General features: G+C 41.3%; 1 protein-coding gene across 1 annotated transcript in view; it reads right to left on the bottom strand.

Annotated features, from left to right (window-relative positions):
• ADAM22 (ADAM metallopeptidase domain 22) overlaps positions 1–17,766 on the bottom strand; it is a 197,503-nt gene extending 179,737 nt beyond the window's left edge. The window contains exons 1-2 of the mRNA XM_034760385.1: positions 17,412–17,766; positions 16,848–17,008 (exon numbers count right to left, since the gene is read on the bottom strand). Of these exons, the coding sequence (XP_034616276.1) occupies positions 16,848–17,008; positions 17,412–17,490 (240 nt within the window). The 5' untranslated portion in view covers positions 17,491–17,766. The remainder of the gene's footprint in view (positions 1–16,847; positions 17,009–17,411) is intronic.
• Positions 17,767–21,103: the final 3,337 nt, after the last annotated feature.

Raw genomic sequence — 21,103 nt, 5'->3', positions numbered from 1 at the left:
CATTTCCCAGTGCCATGCAATGGGGTTAGTACTGATGCCTTACAGTAGTCCCCAGTTTGCATCTTATGTTCAACCCAAGATTCCACCATTTACATCTCTGGTCCCCAAGAGTTCTAAGATTGAAACCCAAGGAGTTTAGAGAAGCCCAGATCTGGTACCATGTCCATCTCTTGCTTGCCACTGCAGCTACTAGCACCTCCTATATTATCAAAATTATCTGTAGAAAATCAACAAGTTTGCCTTCCTTTTTTAGTTCTCAGGCAGCAGTGTATGCTCCTGATTTGGGTTCCAAATGCCCTCTTTTCCAGTTGGATTTTGCCACCTTTTTTTTTTTTTTTGGCGCTTCCTCCGTCAGAAAATGATGGTCCAAGGACCTCCTATTTATCTGCTAGAGGCCAAAAAATGTTCCTCATCTTTTTTTGTTTAGTTGTTTGGTTGTTCCATGGAGGCAGGTTTGCTAACCTCTCACTTCAGCAAACCAGCCAGTCGTTTTGTATCTGCTTATACACCAGTAACTGCTGCACAAAGATCTATGCTGTTAGCGGTTTGTTACTATATTATTAAATTCAAGAGAATTCTAGAGCACATTTCAAATTCTTAACGATGGGCAAACTTTCACAATTGTTAGGATCTTTGCAGATGACATAACTGATTATTCCATATGTCATTACACAATGCCATTGCCCATGGCTAATTTCATAGTAATGGAAATGCAACTGTGAGAGGCATGAGGGTTTGTTCTTTGGATTTTTTTTTTTTTTAATTATTAAGAATATTTTGCCATATTGATCTGGTCTGGAAAATTTCCTCCCCCAAATATGTATCTGAGATGTGCAATTACTGTGCTATTGGATACTAGAGCTGACCCTTGACCACTATTATTCCCAGACAAAAACTAAAATGTTAAAATGATGTTAAAGTAAGAGTAGGTATCAGTAATTTAAAGTAAAACATTACACGGATGTTGCAATTATCCAAAATTCATAGTTAAGGCTAAACTTAAAAGAAACCCAAACATGTTGAGATATGGAAATGCAGAGTTTCAATAGCAATTTTGATTATATTTTTGGTAACATTTTTGTTAACAGTACTGTGCAATATGAAACATTTCCAAAAAGTAACCTTTTTTGGCAACAGTTTGTTGTTGTTGTTTTTTTTAAAATGGCCATTTTGGACCAAAATCCTGTTTGTAGAAGAAATATTGATGGACTCGAAGAGACCCAACCAGGTCTGATGAGGGGGGGAGGGGGTGAAGCCAGTACAAATTACCAGGGCCCGGCAGTCCGGAAGGGGGCCCGGCTCCCCCCTCCCCTTGTCGGCCCTGTTTAGCCTGTCCGCCCTTGCTGGGGGGGGGGGGGGGGGTTTTTCCCCAGGGCCCACACCCCCCCTCAGCGGCCCTGGACCCAACAGAAAAAAAGAAATTTCATTCTGATTGACAGAGTGGGCATAGCTTTAACCAGAGGCTGGTCTCTGTAAATTGGTCAAGCACAGGACTGAGGGAAGAATCCTACTTCCAACAGACTGGAAGTAAAGAGGGCTCCCTTACAAGAACTATCCCTTAGGAAACAGTTTGCTGTAATAAAACATGGAATATGCAACATCCCAAATTATCAATGAGGAGAAATGGACAGAAAAAAAATCCTCTGTCCATCATCTGACAATTTGAAGTAAAATCAATTCAGTACTGGATCTCGTTGGGAATTTTTTGTCAAAAAAATGTCAATTCGTCTAAAGCTAAACTTTTTGCAGCAATGTATCGAGTTTGACAAAACTTTGTTAAGAAAAGTTTCTCAGGTTCAGGATGGATTATTGAGTCAAAAAACAGAAAGAGAGAGACCACCCAAGAAGAACCAATAGCCCAGTGGTTATGGAACTCAGCTGAGATGGAGGAGTCCCTGCTCTACCGGATTCAGACCATGACTTAAACCTGAATCTTCCATATCCCATGTAAGTGCCCTAACCACTGGACTCTTGGCTATTCTGGGGTATGTCAGTCAGTCTTAGTGTATGTGTGTGTCTGTCTCTCTTTCTTTCTTCATTTCTCCCACCCCCATCAAAAAACTGTGAAAGTTTCTGTTCCATCCTGATGCACAACTGGAAAATTTTCAAAATCTCAAATTTTCATGGGATAGGAAAAACATTTCTCACCAGCTCTACTCAGTATGTTTCCTAGGCTCAGAATAATACTGAATATTTCTGCAAGATGCATGACGTAAAAAACTTGCTTCTACATTATTTTTCAACAAGACTACGAATAATCATATTTTGACAATCTGAACTGTTTAGAGAAGTGATAAAATGGCTACCAGAGAATTAACTTCAGATTCCCAGACACATGACAACAAAAGAACCAAAGGGAAAGAAATCAATGGATTCTTTTATGCCATCTAACTCTAGCAATAGTAACAAGAAAGGCACCTGCAAGGGCTCTTCTCAACCACTGAAGCAAGATAATCAATTATGTCATTCAGTTCTCAAACCAAGCAACTTTCCCAGAAAACGGAAACATTTTTATCATAGATGTGACACATCAACATGTGACAACTTAATCATAAAAATGGAGTTCCACTGACACAAGGAAGAAGCACACTATGCAGCATATGAACAAGAGACAGAAGTAGAAAACACCATTTTAATGAAAAAAGCATAGTGCTTCCAGCTCTAGAACAATCTAAAAGTTCCAGAACCACAATGCTAACAGCTTGTGTGCAAGTAAATAAAAAAAAAAAAAGACAGTATGATTAATCTATCTCTAAACTAGGATGATTGCAGTACAACATATCCCAAAGAATGTTGTCAGATTTGCATGAGTGCATAACATGGAGTTCCTGAGCAACTCCTCTGTAGACAGTACTGAGTGTCATACACAGCTAACATGGGGTAGTTAACAATTGACGTTATTAAAGATTGCGAAGTTAAAACAACATTCCTATGTGAAATATTACAGGATGTTTTGACACAAGTGATATTAAACTGAAGGGTCTAAATTAGATTCAGGGTGATGTACTATCAGTATAATAGAGTACTAAAAAGGTAGCTTTAGGCATGTTTTCATGAACTTTTAGTTCGGGGCAAGCTGAGCTGTAAATCTATCTAATGCTAACAAGCCATGCCCTGATTCTGACTGTGGGCCCTGCTACCGCACACTCACAGGTGCTCTGGCTTTGATCTATGCTGCTTTGAAATGGGAGTAGATCACAATGCACTAGGGAACTGTTAATGTGTTGCAGCAGGGCCCATACTGACAAACAGTGCATGGCAGACTAGCACCACATAGAGTTACATCCCAGCTTGCCCAGAACTAAGTGTTTGCATAGATAAGCCCTTACTGTACACAGTACTCTATGTATGGGCCAACGCCTGGTCCTAGTTACATCATATAATCACAGAAATGTACGGCTGGAAGGGATCTTGAAAGATCATTTACTCCAGCCCACTGAGGCAGGGCCAAGTACCGTAATGAATCCAGAATAGATCCAGTGATTTCATTGCTGCAGCTGAGACCAGAATTTAGTCCAGCGGTTCCCAAACTTGTTCCGCTGCTTGTGTAGGAAAAGCCCCTGGTGGGCCGGGCCAGTTTGTTTACCTGCTGCGTCAGCAGGTTCGGCCAATCACAGCTCCCAGTGGCCGCGGTTCGCCACTCCAGGCCAATGGGGGTGGCAGGAAGCAGCAGCCAGTACGTCCCTTGGCCCGCACCGCTTCCAGCAGCTCCTATTGGCCTGAAGCAGCGAACCACAGCCACTGGGAGCCGCGATCGGCTGAACCTGCAAACCCGGCAGGTAAACAAACTGGCCCGGCCCGCCAGGGGCTTTCCCTGAACAAGCGGTGGAACAAGTTTGGGAACCACTGATTTACTCCAATGTATTCAATCCTGTCACCTCCTCTGAACCTTCACGCAGGAGTCGGTGACCAGTCTTCAGAGACATGCCTATTTCAGTAATAGAAAAATCTCAGAACAAAAGAATCAGTCTTTTAAATGACGTACAACACAAAAAATATAAATAGAATGGGGAGCAATTGTGGTTCCCTAGGACACATGGAGGTGGTGGCCACTTTAAATATCTAATATTCACTAAAATGTTTAGAATCATACAAAACTGAATCTGGTAAAATTATTGGATTCAGATATGATACCATCTGAAGGAACTGTCAAATCTCCATCTTAGCAGGTACCTCTTGAAATACTTGTACACAACAATTTACCACTTCCTTAGTCATTCTCTCTCTTTGGTCACACCTATAACTATATCTAGATACATATGGCAATTTCTTAAACAGACGCCATACAAAAATGCAGAAACAAGAGAATGTGTTAGTGTTGTGTAAAAATTTAGTTAGAATATGTATGGGGTGCTTTTGACTCCTGAGTGGCAAACATGCCACAAACTTTGCTGAAAAACTAGAAATTAGAAGGGCTATTGAAAAGGTTTTTTTTCATTTGTTTGCTTTGTTAATACTGGACTATATTTTTGTATCTCTACAACCTGCTAGGCTCAGAGGGTGAGAAAAACCTTATCAGCCAGATCCTCAGCTAGTGGAAAATTGATATATCTCCACTGGCTTCAGCAGAGCTTTGCCAATTTACACCAGCTGAAGATCTGGTCCTGAGTTCTAAAATAGTTTCTCTCTATACAAACATCATGATACCAATGGGCTGTCAGAGCTAAAAGCAAGGGCTGCAGTCCCATTGGAAAGCCAGGAATCTATTCTTTCCAGTATTTAAAAGGTTTTTAATTGTTTGTGGTTATTAAATTAGAGGCTGCTTAAACCTGTTCAGTGGGATGAAATAATGAGTCCTGGGGAAGACAGATGAGTGGACAGAGAGCTGATGGAGCACCGATAATTGCATGATCAATGCTGTTTATCACATGGACATCATTATCCTATGGGAAACATCTAAGTGGTAGTGGTGACAGTTTTTAAGCAGCCCCTCTGACCACTTCACCTAAACTCTGCCTACTCAGCCATCTTCTCCAGAACTACTTCTAACATTCCAGACTTCTGAGTAGATTCAGTCACCATTTATAATAAATAATTAAACTCCCAGAAAAGTACTCTCCCCCTCCTCCCCCCGAAATGAGAAATCCTCCCCACAACCACCCTAAATTAATGTGGCCCAAGGGCTAGGTGAGGCAATATTCAGTCTTGCATCTGTGACAGGTTTAATTCCAGACTTCTCATGACCCTCCAGAGTTAAAAAGGCAGCTTTATATAACTGAAATGGGCAAGTCTCCACTTCCTAATGACATACCCAGCACTTGCTTCTAGCTTTGGAAAATCCTGAGATATTGGACTTTATATTCATGACAACTTTATGTCTAGAAAAGTTACTTTCGTTTATTTATAGAGTTTTTTTAATTTAGTTATAATTTTCATCTCCTTCTGAGACCAGTTAGTGTAACTTTTGTTGTGGAAAAACTCTTCAGGGGATTTGTCGGTAGAACTTCTGGAAAAGCACTCTTTTATCAGGAGAGCAAGCAAAGATTCAGGTATGAGAGCGGTGATGCTTATCTAATCTGCTGGATGTCTTTGAATATATCACTGCCATGACAGATAAGGGAAATTCAGTGGATGTTGTACCCTTAGGTTTTTCAAAGTGCATTTGACAAGGTTCCACATCAGAGATAAAGGGCTAAAGCAAAAAATCATGAAATAGAAGATAATATGGTGTGATAAATAAAGTACTAGATTAACAGTAGGAAACAAAGAAAAGCCCTGGATGAAAACTTTTCAAGATAGAAATATGTTACAAGAGGATTAACCCAGGGTCAGTTTGAGAGCTTCTAATTATTGTCATAATTCTATTAATACAAAATGATTTTGACTACTATTGAAGAGAAGGCCTCTAAGAGAGTAGAAGTGGAGGCAGAGCAAACAGGGCATGATCTTTAAGACTTTAAGGCCAGAAAGGACCACGATCATCTAGTTTGACCTCCTGCACATCACTCCTGTAATAGACCCCTAATCTCTGGCTGGATTAGTGAAGTCCTCAAGTCTTGATTTAAAGATTTCAAGTTACAGAAAATCCACCTACTCTAGTTCAGATCAGCAAGTGACCCATGCCCCAGGCTGCAGAGGAAGAACATGGGGGAACATTCCTTCCTAACCTGAAATATGGCAATCAGTCAGACCTTGAATATGTGGACAAGACCTACCAGCCAGGCACCTGGGAAATAATTCTCTATAGTAACTCAGAGCCCTCCCCATCTAGTGTCTCATCACCTGCTTTTCGAGATATTTGCTAATAGCAGGTATGGATGGGCAATATGCCTTGGTAGGCAACTTTGTCATATCATCCCTTCCATAAACTTTTCAAGCTCCACCTTGAAACAAATTAGGTTTGTTCCCCCCCCCCCCCGCTCCTCTTGGAAGACTTTTTCAGAACTTCGCTCCTCTGATGGTTAGAAATCTTCATCTAATTTCAAGCCTAAACTTGTTGATGGCCATTTTATATTCATTTGTTCTTGTTCTTAATTAAAGTTAAAAGAAAAAATTAGGGGACTTGTGCTTATTCTCACTGGAAAATATGCCACTTTAAGGTAACAGAGACTTTCAAAGCACCTTATTCCTGAATGTGTTGTCAGCTCTTGGGCTAGATCCTGATTAAGTAATGCTGAGTAATGCCTTACTCTGCAAAGAGTCTAATTGAAATAAAGCTTAACTCAGCATGAATAAGCGTGGCATAATAGGGTCCATCCTCAGAGTCAAACCACACATTACAGATGAGTAGGAAAATACAGCCAGTAAAGTTATTGTAAAGGTCACCAAAAGGCACTGTCTATTGGCTGATTCCCAGCAGCTATGCCTAATATGCTAACTTTCCTTGATTGGATCCAGTTTTCAAGCTGCTCTGTTATTTGTTCTATTAGTCAAATTGTTCTATCACTAATTGGCTGTTTTCCTTGTTTTCTGCTTACCTTTCGTTACATACTTATATATGTCATTAATTTTAGTAGACATGGTGTTAACTTCAATTTCCAGCACAAGAGTCACTTTTTCAGAACTTTCTGTTCTAGCTACTATTCCAGAAAACATTTCAGAAGGTGGCAGTGAACATATATTATACAAACACACAATATGGTTTGAAAAGGTTCAGTCCGGCCTGTTTGCTTGTACATAACGCCACTCGGCTACTTTTTCCTTCTCTTTTGTTTGACTGTAAAGTTTCTGCAGAAAATTAAGTTTCCCCTCGGATGAGTCCTCCCACTAGATAAAAGACCAAAAAGATTGTGCAGGACTCAAGATTTCCTGCTGTAAAAATCCCCACCTCGGTGAGCTTGGTCTCAAAAGAAGCAGCCAATTCTAGTCTCCTTTGGGCTCATGATACCTGTCACTGCTCCCTCGCTTCCTTTAAAAAGTTCTCCCCATAGCCACTAATGATTCCCTTTCCTCAGACACACAAAGATGATTTCAGGAGTGCCCCGCAAGGAGCAGCTGTGACCATAAAAACCCAATCTGCCTTTGTGTCACATGCTCCAAACAGTTTTCTGGTAGCTCTATACGCCATCCCAGAAACAATAAGAAAACAAAAGGAAAAAACAGACAAAATTGCTTCCCCATCTGGAAGCTTTGCATCTGCATAGCTGGCAAACTGGTGTCATGTTTGAAGTAAAGATGTTGATATTGAAAAATAGAAGAGATATCCAGAGAGGGTCACTGCAATCTTTCTATAGATAAAAATGAGGATTTGACAGCTCATGGCTTGACAAGCTTCAGATGTCACATCCATTACATGCAAACTTGTTAGATCTCTTTTGTGTTGTTTTTATTGAGAGGATACACACACATGCATAAGCTCAGTTGGCCCAGTGTTTTCAGTTTGTAGGAAGCAGAATGAAGGAAGTTTATTCAGGAATCAAAAAAGACCTATTTCAGCAGAAGGATGAGAACAGCAAATACAAGATTGGAAATATCATCTATAATCCACTGTCACAGGGTGGGCTGGCCCTTTTAGGTAGTTGGGCTGAGCCCCACCGGTGCCTAGTTATCCATCCCCAGGTGACGGATATGGGCTTGGGCCAGTGGTTGGATGGGGTGTCAAGGATTATCTGAAAGTAGCCAGGGTGGGGGCTGGACTTCCTATAAGCAGGAGCCTTCTGTATCAGTGAGAAAAAGGAGAGAGATCTAGAGGGGACCCAGGTTCAAAGAGGACTGGGGGAGGAAACTCTCCATACTAGCCAGAGGGACAGGCCTGGCTAGAGCTACCTGCAGAGGGGAAGGAGCTAGAGCTACCTGCAGAGGGGAAGGAGCAGACGCCTTAAAGGAGCAACAGACTAAAAAGGGAGACACTTGAGGAAATGCCAGGCAGCAGAACCTGCATTTTGGAAAAAAATGTTGAGCCCAGCAAGAGGCTGAAGAACATGGGAACTGGGGGAAATACTTGTTTTGATTTCAGTTGAGATTTGAACTGTGAGGTTCTTATAATAAACCAGAGCCCACAAAAGAGTGTTATTTGACTCACATGAAAGACTGGGTGCAGTTATTGAGAAGTCCAAGAAGATTAACCTGAGGAAGTGGCAGGGTCCAATGACAGATCGGGCAGGTCCTGATTGCAACCTTTTCTTTGGAGGGGCATTTTGGATTTAGATATGTAAGGGCAACTAGCTACATGTTAACAGCAGATATCATAACTCTGACAATATCTGTAATGCAAGTCACCTCTAAGCAACATGAATGTAGTGTAATAAGAAAATATCTGCAGCATGGGCCTGTAAGTATGTTATGTGAAATAAGAAGTGGAAGAGAAATGTTGGGTTTGATTCTGAACTCACTGATACCAGTCTAAATCAAGAGTAATTCAACTAGAGTCGGATCTCGGCTCACTCCCTATAAAGCTTAGATCTGATAATGCCAAAAGATTATTATGACGCACATGGCAGAATAAGCAAAGACTGAAAAAAGACTCATCACTTCCTATAAGTCGTACTGATCTCTAATCCTCTCAAGGCCTTATATGATGCATATGTGTGGATGCTTTATGAAATTAAGGGATGGTTTCTGGAGTCAATCCTTTTTTTCCCCCTCCGCTGGCAGTAATGTGATAAAAAAATCTCACAGTGCACAGATTTAATTGGGATTTGGACATCTAAATCCCTTAGGAGCCTTGGAAAATCCCAGGCCTAATATGCAACTTTACAGGAATATGTGTTCTAGGATAGTAATTTTCACAATATGAAATGGACTTAGGTTTTGGGATACTGTTTTTAAGTAAATTAATCTGATCAACGAAGAGGGAATTCTCCTGAAAGAAGTTTGCATAGAAAGAGTATTTATAGAGAGATGGCCAGAGTTAGACTATAAAATAAAAATATGCTATATCATTAAAATGCCAAACACACTACTTGCAAGTCAACTTTAATTGGCAAAAGTGCACATCTGGCAACCCTGTCCACATCAGAATTTCAAATATCAAAGGGTAGAATCCCGTTGAAGTTGTGCTGCCCTTGCTGCAGGCTGAGATCTATAGAAAGTTTTGGTTTCAGCACTTCTCCTCCCCCCCGCCCGTTCTTGGGGGCAGAACTTGCACCTAAACATGGTATTGCTATTTTAATTAAATATTGTCCATATATTCATGAAGAGATAAAGTGGTTGTGTTTATGCTGTTCATATGTGTATGTTAAGGAGCTCCATCAGAGTCTAAAAACAGTAAAGTACTGCACATATTTTGCCCAAACCCACTCAACTTTGTTTTATTGTGGGGAAAGGAGGCTGAACCTGGCAGCAAACTGAGTGGACACGTTTCTTAGCTGCTATAGTCTCAGTCCAGACTTAGCCTTTGTTTTGACCTAAGTTTCATGATGGATTTATTGCAAACTGTGCCTGTGTTTCTACTAGAGCCATCAATTACTGGCCAATACACTGAAGGGGACAAAAGAGAGTGGAGAAATCAGACTATTTTTCACCATGTGTCTCTTTCCAGCAGTCATTGCCTCGTCACTCCCAGAATCTTGCACGTCTTCTTTAGCCTAGTCTACAGTCAGAGAGCTCTGTTAATTACTATTAGTTAATAACTGTTTGAACTACTTGACATGAAAAATGACAAAACAGACCAATCTGCCAACATCAGAACAGAAAACAGAAGGGAAGACAAATACATTCTTTGTTGCAAATTCTTCACTTGACTCCAATTATATGAGATTAATATTATTTATGTGTATTATAGTAGTAGCTAGAGATCCCAATCAAGGATCAGAGCCCCCATTGTGCTAGGCTCTCTCTAAACAAGTCATAAGAGGACATACCTTGCCCCAGAGATCTCCCAATCTAGCTTTATGACAAGAAGCAGAAGGTGGGTGAAACGGACAAACAAAGTTAGATAGGACAAGGTAACTAAATCTAGCACATCGTTATATAGTGAGCAGTAACCTACTAATCTACAATAGGCAGAAAGCTCTCAGATATCAGTGGTACAAGATCAAACCCTAAACAAATACAGAATTCTACAGGAGATTTAGAATAGTTTTGAAATCTAGATGGTTTATTATCTCTCAGATTATACTCTTTTAGAGCCACTATAATATCAAAACCACTAGCTGGGTAAGGAACGGTTGGTATCATCATTTAGATAGATCTTCACCTTTGACTGATCTTAACTTCAGCTCTGAATGGTGGAGGTGAAATTCTCCAATGGCTTTAGAGCCAGCACACAGCCCTTCACATGACAGAAGATATGGGAAGGGAGTGCATGGGGGGAACTGAAAAAGTATATGACCCACAGGGTATTCTGTGTACTCCCATATGTGCCACAGAAAGAGTCTCTGCCACACACATCAATGTGGAAGGCCACAATGGGAATTTGGGTTTATAGAGATCCTGTAGCCCTTAGAACTCCAGCAACTGGTACAGAGGGGTGGTAGCCATTATCTCAGCCCATACATTAGGCTAGCAGCTGTCAGAGAAGAAACATAGCAGCCCAGAGCTTCAGCATCGGGCTAGGAAGTGAAATTCATCTCTCAAACCACAGCACTCCACCTGCACGGAGCGTCAATATTCAGACTCTCTGTGGGTGGAGTGAATTTCAACGTGAACTTTCAACTGTTTATTTTATTATTTAGCAACAGGACTATTTCTCAAGCCACTGATGTAGTTAAAATGCTACAAGACACCAATAGTATGCTCTGTTTGTTGTTTTAGGTCAAATAAACTTTGTACAGTTTAAAAATATTGCTAAGAGGTAGTGTTTTAATTGTCTTGTAAATTATCATTCCTAAATGCAGGCTTTTTGTGTAATATGATTTAATCTTCTAGAGTCTGTTCAGAACAAATGAGGTCGAGGGGGGAGGGAATTGTTATTTCTTTGTTAACTCTGCATTTTTATGTGGAACATAACACACTGTTGACCACAGAAAAGCATCAGAGAACTCAATTCCCCTGGAGCCTCCTATCATATCAACAGGATGGTCATGTCATAGGGAAATACAAGGTCATTTCTACTTTCTATTAGAAGATACTCTACCAGCGTTTTGTTTTGGGTTTTTATTTTAAATAAAATATCTAGAGTTTCTGGCCTCGTGAAGACAATGGGGTCCTGCTGCAGGAACAACAAAACTCAGCATAATTATTTAATTAATAGTTTATTAAGTGCCCTTTGCTATGTTATCAGGGTGCATTGATGAGAATACATGCCACCCTCTCTTGCACCTTTCATCCAAAAGTCCCAGAGTACTTTAGAAAGATAAACAAATTAAGCATGACGGGGTAGTTACATATTATAGTCCCCATTTCTTCTCCTATGCTACTTCATCCTAGCAGGTTTTCCCCCTCATGTCTGGGACTCTGGAAGCTTATCTCAGAGCTGTCTCTGTTCCTTGTAGGCCCTAGCTCAGGGCTGTCCCATGGATTCCTGCCCTGCTCCCTGTAGGGCTTCCAGCCTAACTTTTCCAGGCCCTCCCCCAGAACTCTCCTTGCTCCTCTCTCCTGGGTCTCCCCCTCCACTGAGTTCACAGCTCTATTTAAGGAGTTCTCTCCCTGATCCCCCTCAGCTGGGGTCTCTCATTAAGCTCCATCACACCCAGCTGGATCACTAGTTTCTAGATCACCAGAGAGGCTGAGGAATAGCTGCTAAGTCACAAGCAAGTCTGAGCCCAGCTTGCCTTAAAGGGCTAGCCAGCCTTTGACAATCTCCACTGAGGACACCCTGTTTCCACTCCTTAAGAGCTCAAATCTAGGGGTTTCCAATGAGTGGCTATATGAGAACTGTGATTTATTTACTTCTATTTTTGTGTATACATATTGTGCATATTACACCAAGGCTCAGAGCCAAAGAAGCCCTGGTGAGTTAAACACAAATATGACAATTAGCTGCAGAAATTAGGTTTTTAGAAACTTGGACAAAACTGAAACTGTAAATCCATCCCCTCCTGGCTGCCTTTGCCCTCATTCATCCCCTTCTCTCACCCTTCTTTTTGACCTCTCACTCTCCTGTGGCTCCATCTGCACACAATACAAGCATGTTGAGGTTCCCTCATCCTCAAAAGGCCATCTCTTCACTCCATCTGCGTCTCAGCTACCTCCATTCTCTTCTTTCCCAGGACTCCAAACTCCAGTTTAGATCCCATCTGGTGCAGCTTCTGCCCTTTTCTCTGAACTGAAACTGTCGTAAGGTCATTAAGAACCTCTTCATGGCCATATCTCAGAACTTGAACTCCATCCTTACCCTCCTTGACATCTGACACTGCCTTTGACACTGTCAATCATACCCTCCTTAATATCCTGTCCTCCTTAAACTTCTGTATCTTCATCCTCTCCTTGCTCTCCTAATATCTTCAGCTCTCTTTCTGTAGGAAAAGAGAGGAGAACCCAATCTCTATAGGAATCTCTATTCCCTTTATACCATCTTGTTGTGCAATCTCATTCACTCACATGATTTCAGCTACCATCTTTATGCCAATGATTCAGAAATCTATCTTTCTGGTCCTGACCTGTCTCCCTCAATCCAATCCCAAATCTCCACTAGACCTCTTAAATCTACTCCTGAACATCTCAATAACAGCTTAAACAACATGGCTAAAAACAAACTATTTATATTTCTTCCTATACCCTTCCCCTTCTCTCCATTGTTACTATCAATAATTCCATCAACCTCTCTGTCACTCAAGTCCATAATCTAGGAGTCATCTTTCACTCTTCCCTATCCCTTAACCCACACATCCAGGCTAGGTCCAGATCTTATAGCTTTCTACTCAGTTCTGTGTTTAAGATCTAACCTCTTCTTTCTATTAACACAGGTAAAACTTTCATTCAGCCTTAATCATATCCCATATTAATTAGTACACCTCTACCCCAATATAAGGCTGTCCCTGGGAGCCAAAAAATCTTATCGCGTTATAGGTGAAACCGCGTTATATCGAACTTGCTTTGATCCACCGGAGTGCGCAGCTCCGGCCCCTCGGAGCACTGCTTTACCGCGTTATATCCGATTTCATGTTATATCAGGTCACGTTATATCGGGGTAGAGGTGTATAACTTCCTCCTCTCTAGCTTCCCTGACACCTATATCTCCCTATCCCTCCTATCTTTAATCAATTCAAACACAGCTGCTAAAATCATCTTCCTTCTCCAGTGTTCTGTGATCATGTCACCCCCATCCATACCTCCTCTGGCTTCCCATTTTCCTTTTCCACCATATCCAGTACAAGCTTGTTGTCCCAGCCTTCAAGACCTTACAAAGCTCTGCCCTCCATACACATCTGCCCATCTCTTATGTTGTCCCTATGCCCATTACTACTGCTCTGCCAAAGATGCTAGCCTTCACTGCTTCTCCTACAACCACTTTGGTGCCTTTTTGAACGCTGCCACTTATGCATGGAAAGTCCTTCCTGAATTAATTCATAACTAATCCTTTCCTTCAAGTCTCTGCTCAAGACTCATTCTCTTTCATAACTCCTACAAGAAACTGGCCCACTAGTCATGGATAGAATGAAGAACAGTCAGAAATAAGTAATATGTATCTAATAATAATTTAAAAGTATATATACAAATTGTATTTATTTTGCTTGTGTCCTTGCTCTCCAATCTTTTAAACGTCACTTGTCTTCCTAGACTATAAACTCTTTCAGGCAGAGACTGTGTGGGTGTGAACAGTATCTAGCACACTGCAGGCACTACCAGAAGGCAATTAATAATTCAATAATAAATGTATAATGTAATTTTATAAGGTACTTAACTTTTGCTGAGCCACTAGGTAGAAGCAAACCCAAAAGTTAACTCTGTTAGCTGCAATTTTGGTAGGAGTTTTGGCAGCCGTAATGTAAAGTTTTATTGTGGGATGTTGCACCATAATAGCCAGCATATTGAATTGTCCAACTGCAATAATACACTTTTCAGACTTTATACTGCTGCAAAAATACTTTCCAAACAGGCAGCTCTTCAAAGCTTTCTTTAAGCAAATGTAGCAGTGCTGCAGATCATATGTTGTCAAGATGACTCAGAACTCCGGGATGAGGCAGTGCAATGCCCTTTTCAATTAAGAAGCACCCATCCTTCTATAAGAAAACTATATAAAATCAGTGCATTGTTTTTGGTCTGTTTATATTCCAAACGTCCCTTCCCATCACTACTAATTACTGATTCCTTCAATGGCGCAACAGCCAGCTACTATACCATGGGAAGGACTATGAGTGTATCAGGTCACAGAAGGAGGCTTATTTATGAAGCAGGAAAGCGTCTAGTTGCACACTGATATTTTAGCAATCAGCAATGGTGGGAAGAAAATAGATCACTTAACATTATTTTTTAAAGCTTGCCTCAGTGTAGAAACTACGCTGAAAATACAATTAAACTTTTTATGTTGTTAAGTCAACAGATATTTCTCTTGTGAGTGAAAGGGATGAGATTAACATTGCATAATGACTTTGTCAAACATGGATGAAATGCGACATCAAATTTTACAGGAGCATCAAGGTTGGTAAATAAAAGATCTGAAATCATATGTATGGAAAGACATAGACTATTCAAGAAACTAGGAGGCATGTTAGTCTCCAGTTTAGGCAGAGATCCAGGCCACTATTTTAAACTGTAATGTTGTACTTGACTGCAAGTTTAGATATTTGTAACAGATGTGGCATGTGCTATTGCCATATGTGAAGGGTTCAAAAACTTCAGGGGTCCACAAGTTACTTTGAAATACTAAGACACAATTTATTTGATTTTTTAAATTATACACATTTTGAAAGCATTTAAAACTGCTGAAAACATTGTACTATATCATGTCATAAATATAGTCTCAGCACGAGGAAATTCACACGAGGAAAATAAATGATGCATACAGGTAACTGAATGTGCTATGAAGAAACAATGTATTATTGAATCAGACAAAGAGAACACAAATTGCCAGAACTTCCTTCAAAGTTTGTCAGAAGAAGAAACCAAAGAATGTAAAAATTCACTATGTATATATTTTGGATGGAAAATTAAGCCTACCACGATCTGGGATTGCAACTGTCACCTAGAATGCATGATTATTCCAGGATCTTAGTCCATGACAACATGTTCTGAGAAACGTTTTGTAATATTAGGTAAAAAGATATCCATATCAAAACACATAGTATATTTAATTGGATTTACATTGACTAAAATTATTTCCATTAGTATTAGTTTTGTAGTGATAGTTTATATATAAGTGGTTTCACATTAGTACCTAAACAGTGAACACTTGCAATCAGTTTACTTTTTTATATTATCAATTACTGTATTTTTGTTTCAATTTTAATAAGTATGTCCATGCTCATTAAACACAATCATAATGCACAAAATGCATTCAAAAACTGACACTGCATTAATTTACTGCTGTGAGTAATTCTTCAGCAAAGTTGTTGCAAATAAATTTCTTTCTTCCTCTTGGTGAATTTAAAAAACAAACAAGCGAAGAAAATCAGCCTTTCTATACAAATCCTCAATTAGATTCAAAAAGCTAGAAATCATCTCCAAAAAAGCACCTAGGGACCATTTTAAATGAAAAGAAATAAAAAAGGCAATGGAACTATCCCTTCAATTTCTGGGTTAATTTTTATAGCGCTGCAGTAGGATTACTGTCCCCTAGGACCCACAGGAAATGAGATATGCATCTCAGTGAGAAAACATTTTAAAGTAAATACTGCTTTTATCTGATGTACTTGGTACCCTCCTGGTACATTCCTCTGTCTGGATTACAAACACCTTTCTAAACACAATTTCTTACTTTTTCTGTGAAAGTGATTCTGTTCTGATTGTACAAAGGTACTAACATGGCATTCCAGAGTAAAACAAAGCTTTCCTATTTTTAAAATCTGAGTTAAATGCACCCATATTCTTAAAAGCAAATGAATCTACCTAACTTCAGACTGTCACTGATGCAGGAAGTTGGAAGACGCACATCTTCCCGGCATTCATAGATCTGCCACACTCAGGGAACATGCAGTAAAGGATCATTTGGTCTATTGCAATTGCCTGTACCTCAGCCAAGGGGCTACGTAGCTATGAAACCCTCCCCACACCTAAAATAGGTTTAAAAGAATAACCTGAGCTAACCCAGCGTCACCCCTTCTTGCTATTGACTAAGGCAGAGAGGGTCACTCTCAGCAGCAGGAGGGCTTTGGGATGATCAGTGCAATGTTGATAACTGCATCCTGTGTACCACATTGGTGGGTCGACTGCAAAGCCCCCTCCCCCTTTGCTGTGATTTCTATGCATGGCGCAGCATCATACATGACTAGCATTTGGAAAGAGCCCATTTCACCGAAGACACGTCTCCGGGGCAACAAGACACCAAATACTCGGCTGCCGGTGTAGCAGCACAAACAGCTCTCCACACCGGCTCCCACCACTTAAAAAGCCCGAGCCGATCGCGAGAACCCAGCCACCCTCCTAACCTGCTTCCGATCCGAGCGGCTGCTGACCCGAGTGTTGAGCACCCCGTGCCCAGTCTGGGTGCCGTCTTCCGGGCGGGGGATCAGGCGGAGGGGGACGATATTCTGCCTCTCCAGAAATCGGTTTTCAGCCCTTCTCTCCATCTCCGTCAACAAGGCGGCTCCTTGGGGAGGGAGAAATGCACACGATCACCCAGCTGGCCACGCTATGCTAAGCTGTGCTCGCTACAATTACAAATACCCCCCATCGCTCTCGCTCTGCGTGGAAGGGGGGAATAGTGTCTCTGAGCCATGCTTACAGCTCACAGGGCACAGAAAGCGATGTGGTGCGGGCAGGATCTCCATCTTAATGGGGCCTTTTAAAAAATGTACCCTTACACACACCGCCTCCCACCTCCAAACACATAGACATGAAATGTAGCTCGTGTTCGTAGCAGCTGCATGATGTGTTAATTGCACCGGTGTGGTTCCTACCATGCACCTGCCAGACACATAGTTACCATTGGAAAGGGTAAGCCCCCAATTAAAGGTCATTGCATGCGGCAATCGTAAACGGTGGTAACTTACCTGCCTGCCTGGAATGAACCAGAAAGAAGGTCCCCAAGGCACAGAGCATCAAGGAGAGCAGGTAAGCAGCCGGCTGCATGGCTGTGTCCTTCAGTTCCCCCCACCCACCCGCCTTGGAAATTATCAGAGACAGGTCAGCATGGTGCAATATTGAGCAGCTTTGCGCTCTCGCCGTCCTGTGTGTTCTATGTCCAGCCGTGCATTGCTGCTGCTTCCTCAGTACTGCATTGTGTTTTACTGGCTTCCGTTAGCCTTCAGGATCTTTTACTGCATTGGGTGGTTTGCTGTAGCTTAAGTGAATTCACGCTCCTCCCATCTCTCCTCATCCACATTCAGAGCCCTCTAGTAGAGAGACTATATCAATAGCCAGCTAGGCTTCCTGAAAAATCGCTCTCCAGGACTTTGGAGAGGGAAGATGAGTGAGTGAGGTTAGCTGGGAAATGTAGTTATTAAAGCCCTGCACTAAGGACATTAACAATTATACTGGTCAGAGCATTAGAGGAAAAAGTATAAGGCACAAACTTGCCCCAGCAGGGGTGCACTCAATAATCTAGTAGGTTATTTTTATCTCTAGTTTCCATGACACCTGTATTATTATTGACATGCCACTTTGCATTTTCTTTAAAATGTGTCAGTTGCTGAGATTCCTCTTTGACGGGTCCCCTTAGGGTGCCACCTGGAGCTGGGGTACCACTGAGCCCTCTGACCCACCAGCCTGGGCTCCCTCTCACACTATGCTGCTGTGACAAGCTGCAAAGACCTCCAGCCTGCACTTTCACCAGCATTCACACAAGTATGGACACACCCTGCTGCACTTACACACAGGCTCTCAAACACCAGCTTCCCAGCCTAGGACCCCAGAGCAGCACCATCCTGCCCTGGTCAAATCTGGCCAGTTTATGGGTTTAATACCCGGTCAACCTCTCCCTTAATGTGAAAAGAACAATGCACACTTGTGGTAACCAAGCAGAGATTTTCCCCAAGCACTCCAGTCAAAGCTTACTGGTTTAGATTAAAACATAAAATAAATTAGATTTTAAGTGATAAGAAATAGATCAAAGCAGATTACTTAGTAAATAAAATGCGAACTAAGTCTAAGATACTAGAAAGATAGGATATGAACTAGCAAATCCTCACCCTGGCTGATGAGACAGGTGGGATGCAGATTCTTAAGGGACAAACTGCACTTGCTTTACAGCTTGGAATCCCCAGGTCTTTCATACACAGACTTTAGCCTGGGTCCAGCACTTCCCCTAGTTCAGTCTTTGTTCCTCAGGTGTTTCCAGGTGTCTTCTTGTGTGGGGAGTGAAGAACCAAAGATGATGTCACTTCCTGCCTTATATAGCGTTAGCATATGATGGGAACCCTTTGTTTCAAAACTTGATTCCCAGACCGCTTTGTGGAAAAATACTGACATCCCAAGATGGACTCCAGAATCATGTGGCCTGGTCACATAGCCTTGTAGAGTCATAGCAGCCATTACTTACAGGCTGTCTGGAGGGTTCTCAAGAAGGCTCACCAGGTAGGAGATAGCTTCTTCTAAGGCCTATTGTTTTCCCTAATGGCTCATTGCCCTGAATAGACTCTTCCCAACCAGCTATCTAAACTCAAAGCATCTTGTCTAGTGGGTATTACCCAGGTGTAACTACATTTGAAATACAGATACATAGTCAATATTCAGAACTTCAGATACAAAAATGATACATGTGTACAAATGGGATAATCATATTTAGCAAATCATAACTTTTCAATGGCACCTCACATGACTTATCTTGCACAAAATGCATCATAATTGTCATAACCATATCATAATCATATGACTGTGAAGAATATGGGGTCTAGAATATTGGGTGCAGCATCACTTCCTTGATCAGGAGAAAACAAATGCCATAAACCGTACTCACTAAACAGGTAAAGAATGGGTGACCCCTTTTGTGGAATTTAGTGGGACCTCTGTACTGGATCACTGTCTCCATTGTCTCCCTTCTGCTTCTCCCCCATCCTCAAGAGTCCCCATCCTTAACTATTCCCTGCATTTTTCCCCTTCTCAGTATGCCTGTTTCCTTCTGTTCTGCCCCTTTCCTCTTTTTTAGTCTGTCTTTTCCTCCCTGCAGACTCCCACTCCTGCAGAACGCCCACAGTGAAATTTTTAAAATTGCATACAGAACAATACTGTTCACATTAAAATGTACTGTGAGGAACCTCAGGGTGAGACTGAAAGGTATAAAGAATTCCTCGTACTGTAATCCTGGCATACCCAGGAAATCATCTTTCCTCAGCAGAGCAGCCGCTACATGTGTGACTCATATTCTACATTCCCACCCACTAGGAATTGTATGGAAGTATTAAATTATTGCAAAATGATTTGACAGTCTTCAACAGATCCATTTTTCAGAGCTTGACAAGATTAGAAACTGCATGAGAAAAAGAAAACCAACACTTTCCAACCTGGCAAAAGGCTGACAGTTGGGGTACCCTTAAAATGACCCAAAATTGAGATTAGTCAAGAGAAGACTGTCAGGAAATTCAGAGGGACCTAAGTAAGCTAGGTGACTAAGCAACACAGTGGCAGATGAAATTGCATTGACCAATTATGATGCTTTGGGATTCAACCCAGACCAGTAAGGCATTGTGTCACTGCCTGCCCCACAACTCTGGTGCCAAGCATGCAGGTCATACCCTGGCTTCCACCACTATTACTTTTTGAGAAGTGACCCCAAAACCTTTCCAATCTTGAACTTCCCCAAAAACTGTCACCCTGCAGTGTCTAGCCCTCTAACTGAACATTTACAGAAGTGATTAAATGTGTTGCTCCTTTAAATAGACAATACATCGCAGCTCATTAATTTAACTGGGGGTTGACGAACACTCATTTCAAGCACAGCACTGCATTGGTTTATAGTAACAGTCAAACAAGTTTATTAAACAAAAATTTATAGGTTTCAGTGATACCAAGGATCAGGAATGAAGATATAAAGGGCTTCAAACAAACAAAAGTAAAAAAATACTCTTCTAAAGACTAATACTTAATGCCAGCAAGTTACAAGCTTTGCCTAAGCAGGTTTCTCACCGTACTCAGTTCCAGAGACTTCAAACCCCTTGGTTGAAGGATCCAATGCTCTGTGATTTCAAGAGTTTTGGCCCCTTGAACCTCTCAAGTGATGGATGCCCAGACAACACTTCTTTATCTTGCTGGGGAGAAGACACCATTCTGTCTTCCCAAAGTTCATTATTCCTCCTTCAAGAGGCAGGAAGTCCTCCTGGGAGTGGACATCACCTGTTGAGATTGTTAAGAAACTATCTCCCACAACTCTCTAGGTTGATGGCTTTGTTCACCCTTTATGTAAATATACCTTCAGTGTTTCTGCCTGATGACGAGGTAGGTTAGACAGCAAATATACATTCCTCCGTCTAGGACAAACTGGACTTATGCATTGTGTGCCAAACACATTTTAAGAACATAATTCTAGGACATATTTATAACATTTTGTACACATCTCCTACATACATCATGCAAGAATATTAATGATCAGTGAGTTATTAGTTTTCCAATGGTATATTACATTTCCCATGATATATTTGGATTTATATCATGACAACAATGTGTTAGGTGTAGTAGGTAGGACAGGCCTCTCACAGAGTAGTGAACCACCATTGGACCTCTGTCATACCAACACAAGGTAATAAACATT

The sequence above is a fragment of the Trachemys scripta genome, chromosome 2 (assembly GCF_013100865.1).
Source record: "Trachemys scripta elegans isolate TJP31775 chromosome 2, CAS_Tse_1.0, whole genome shotgun sequence".
In the NCBI taxonomy this organism is placed as follows: domain Eukaryota; kingdom Metazoa; phylum Chordata; order Testudines; family Emydidae; genus Trachemys; species Trachemys scripta.
Note: the sequence above shows the minus strand (reverse complement) of the source record. Positions and strands in the feature narration are given on the sequence as shown.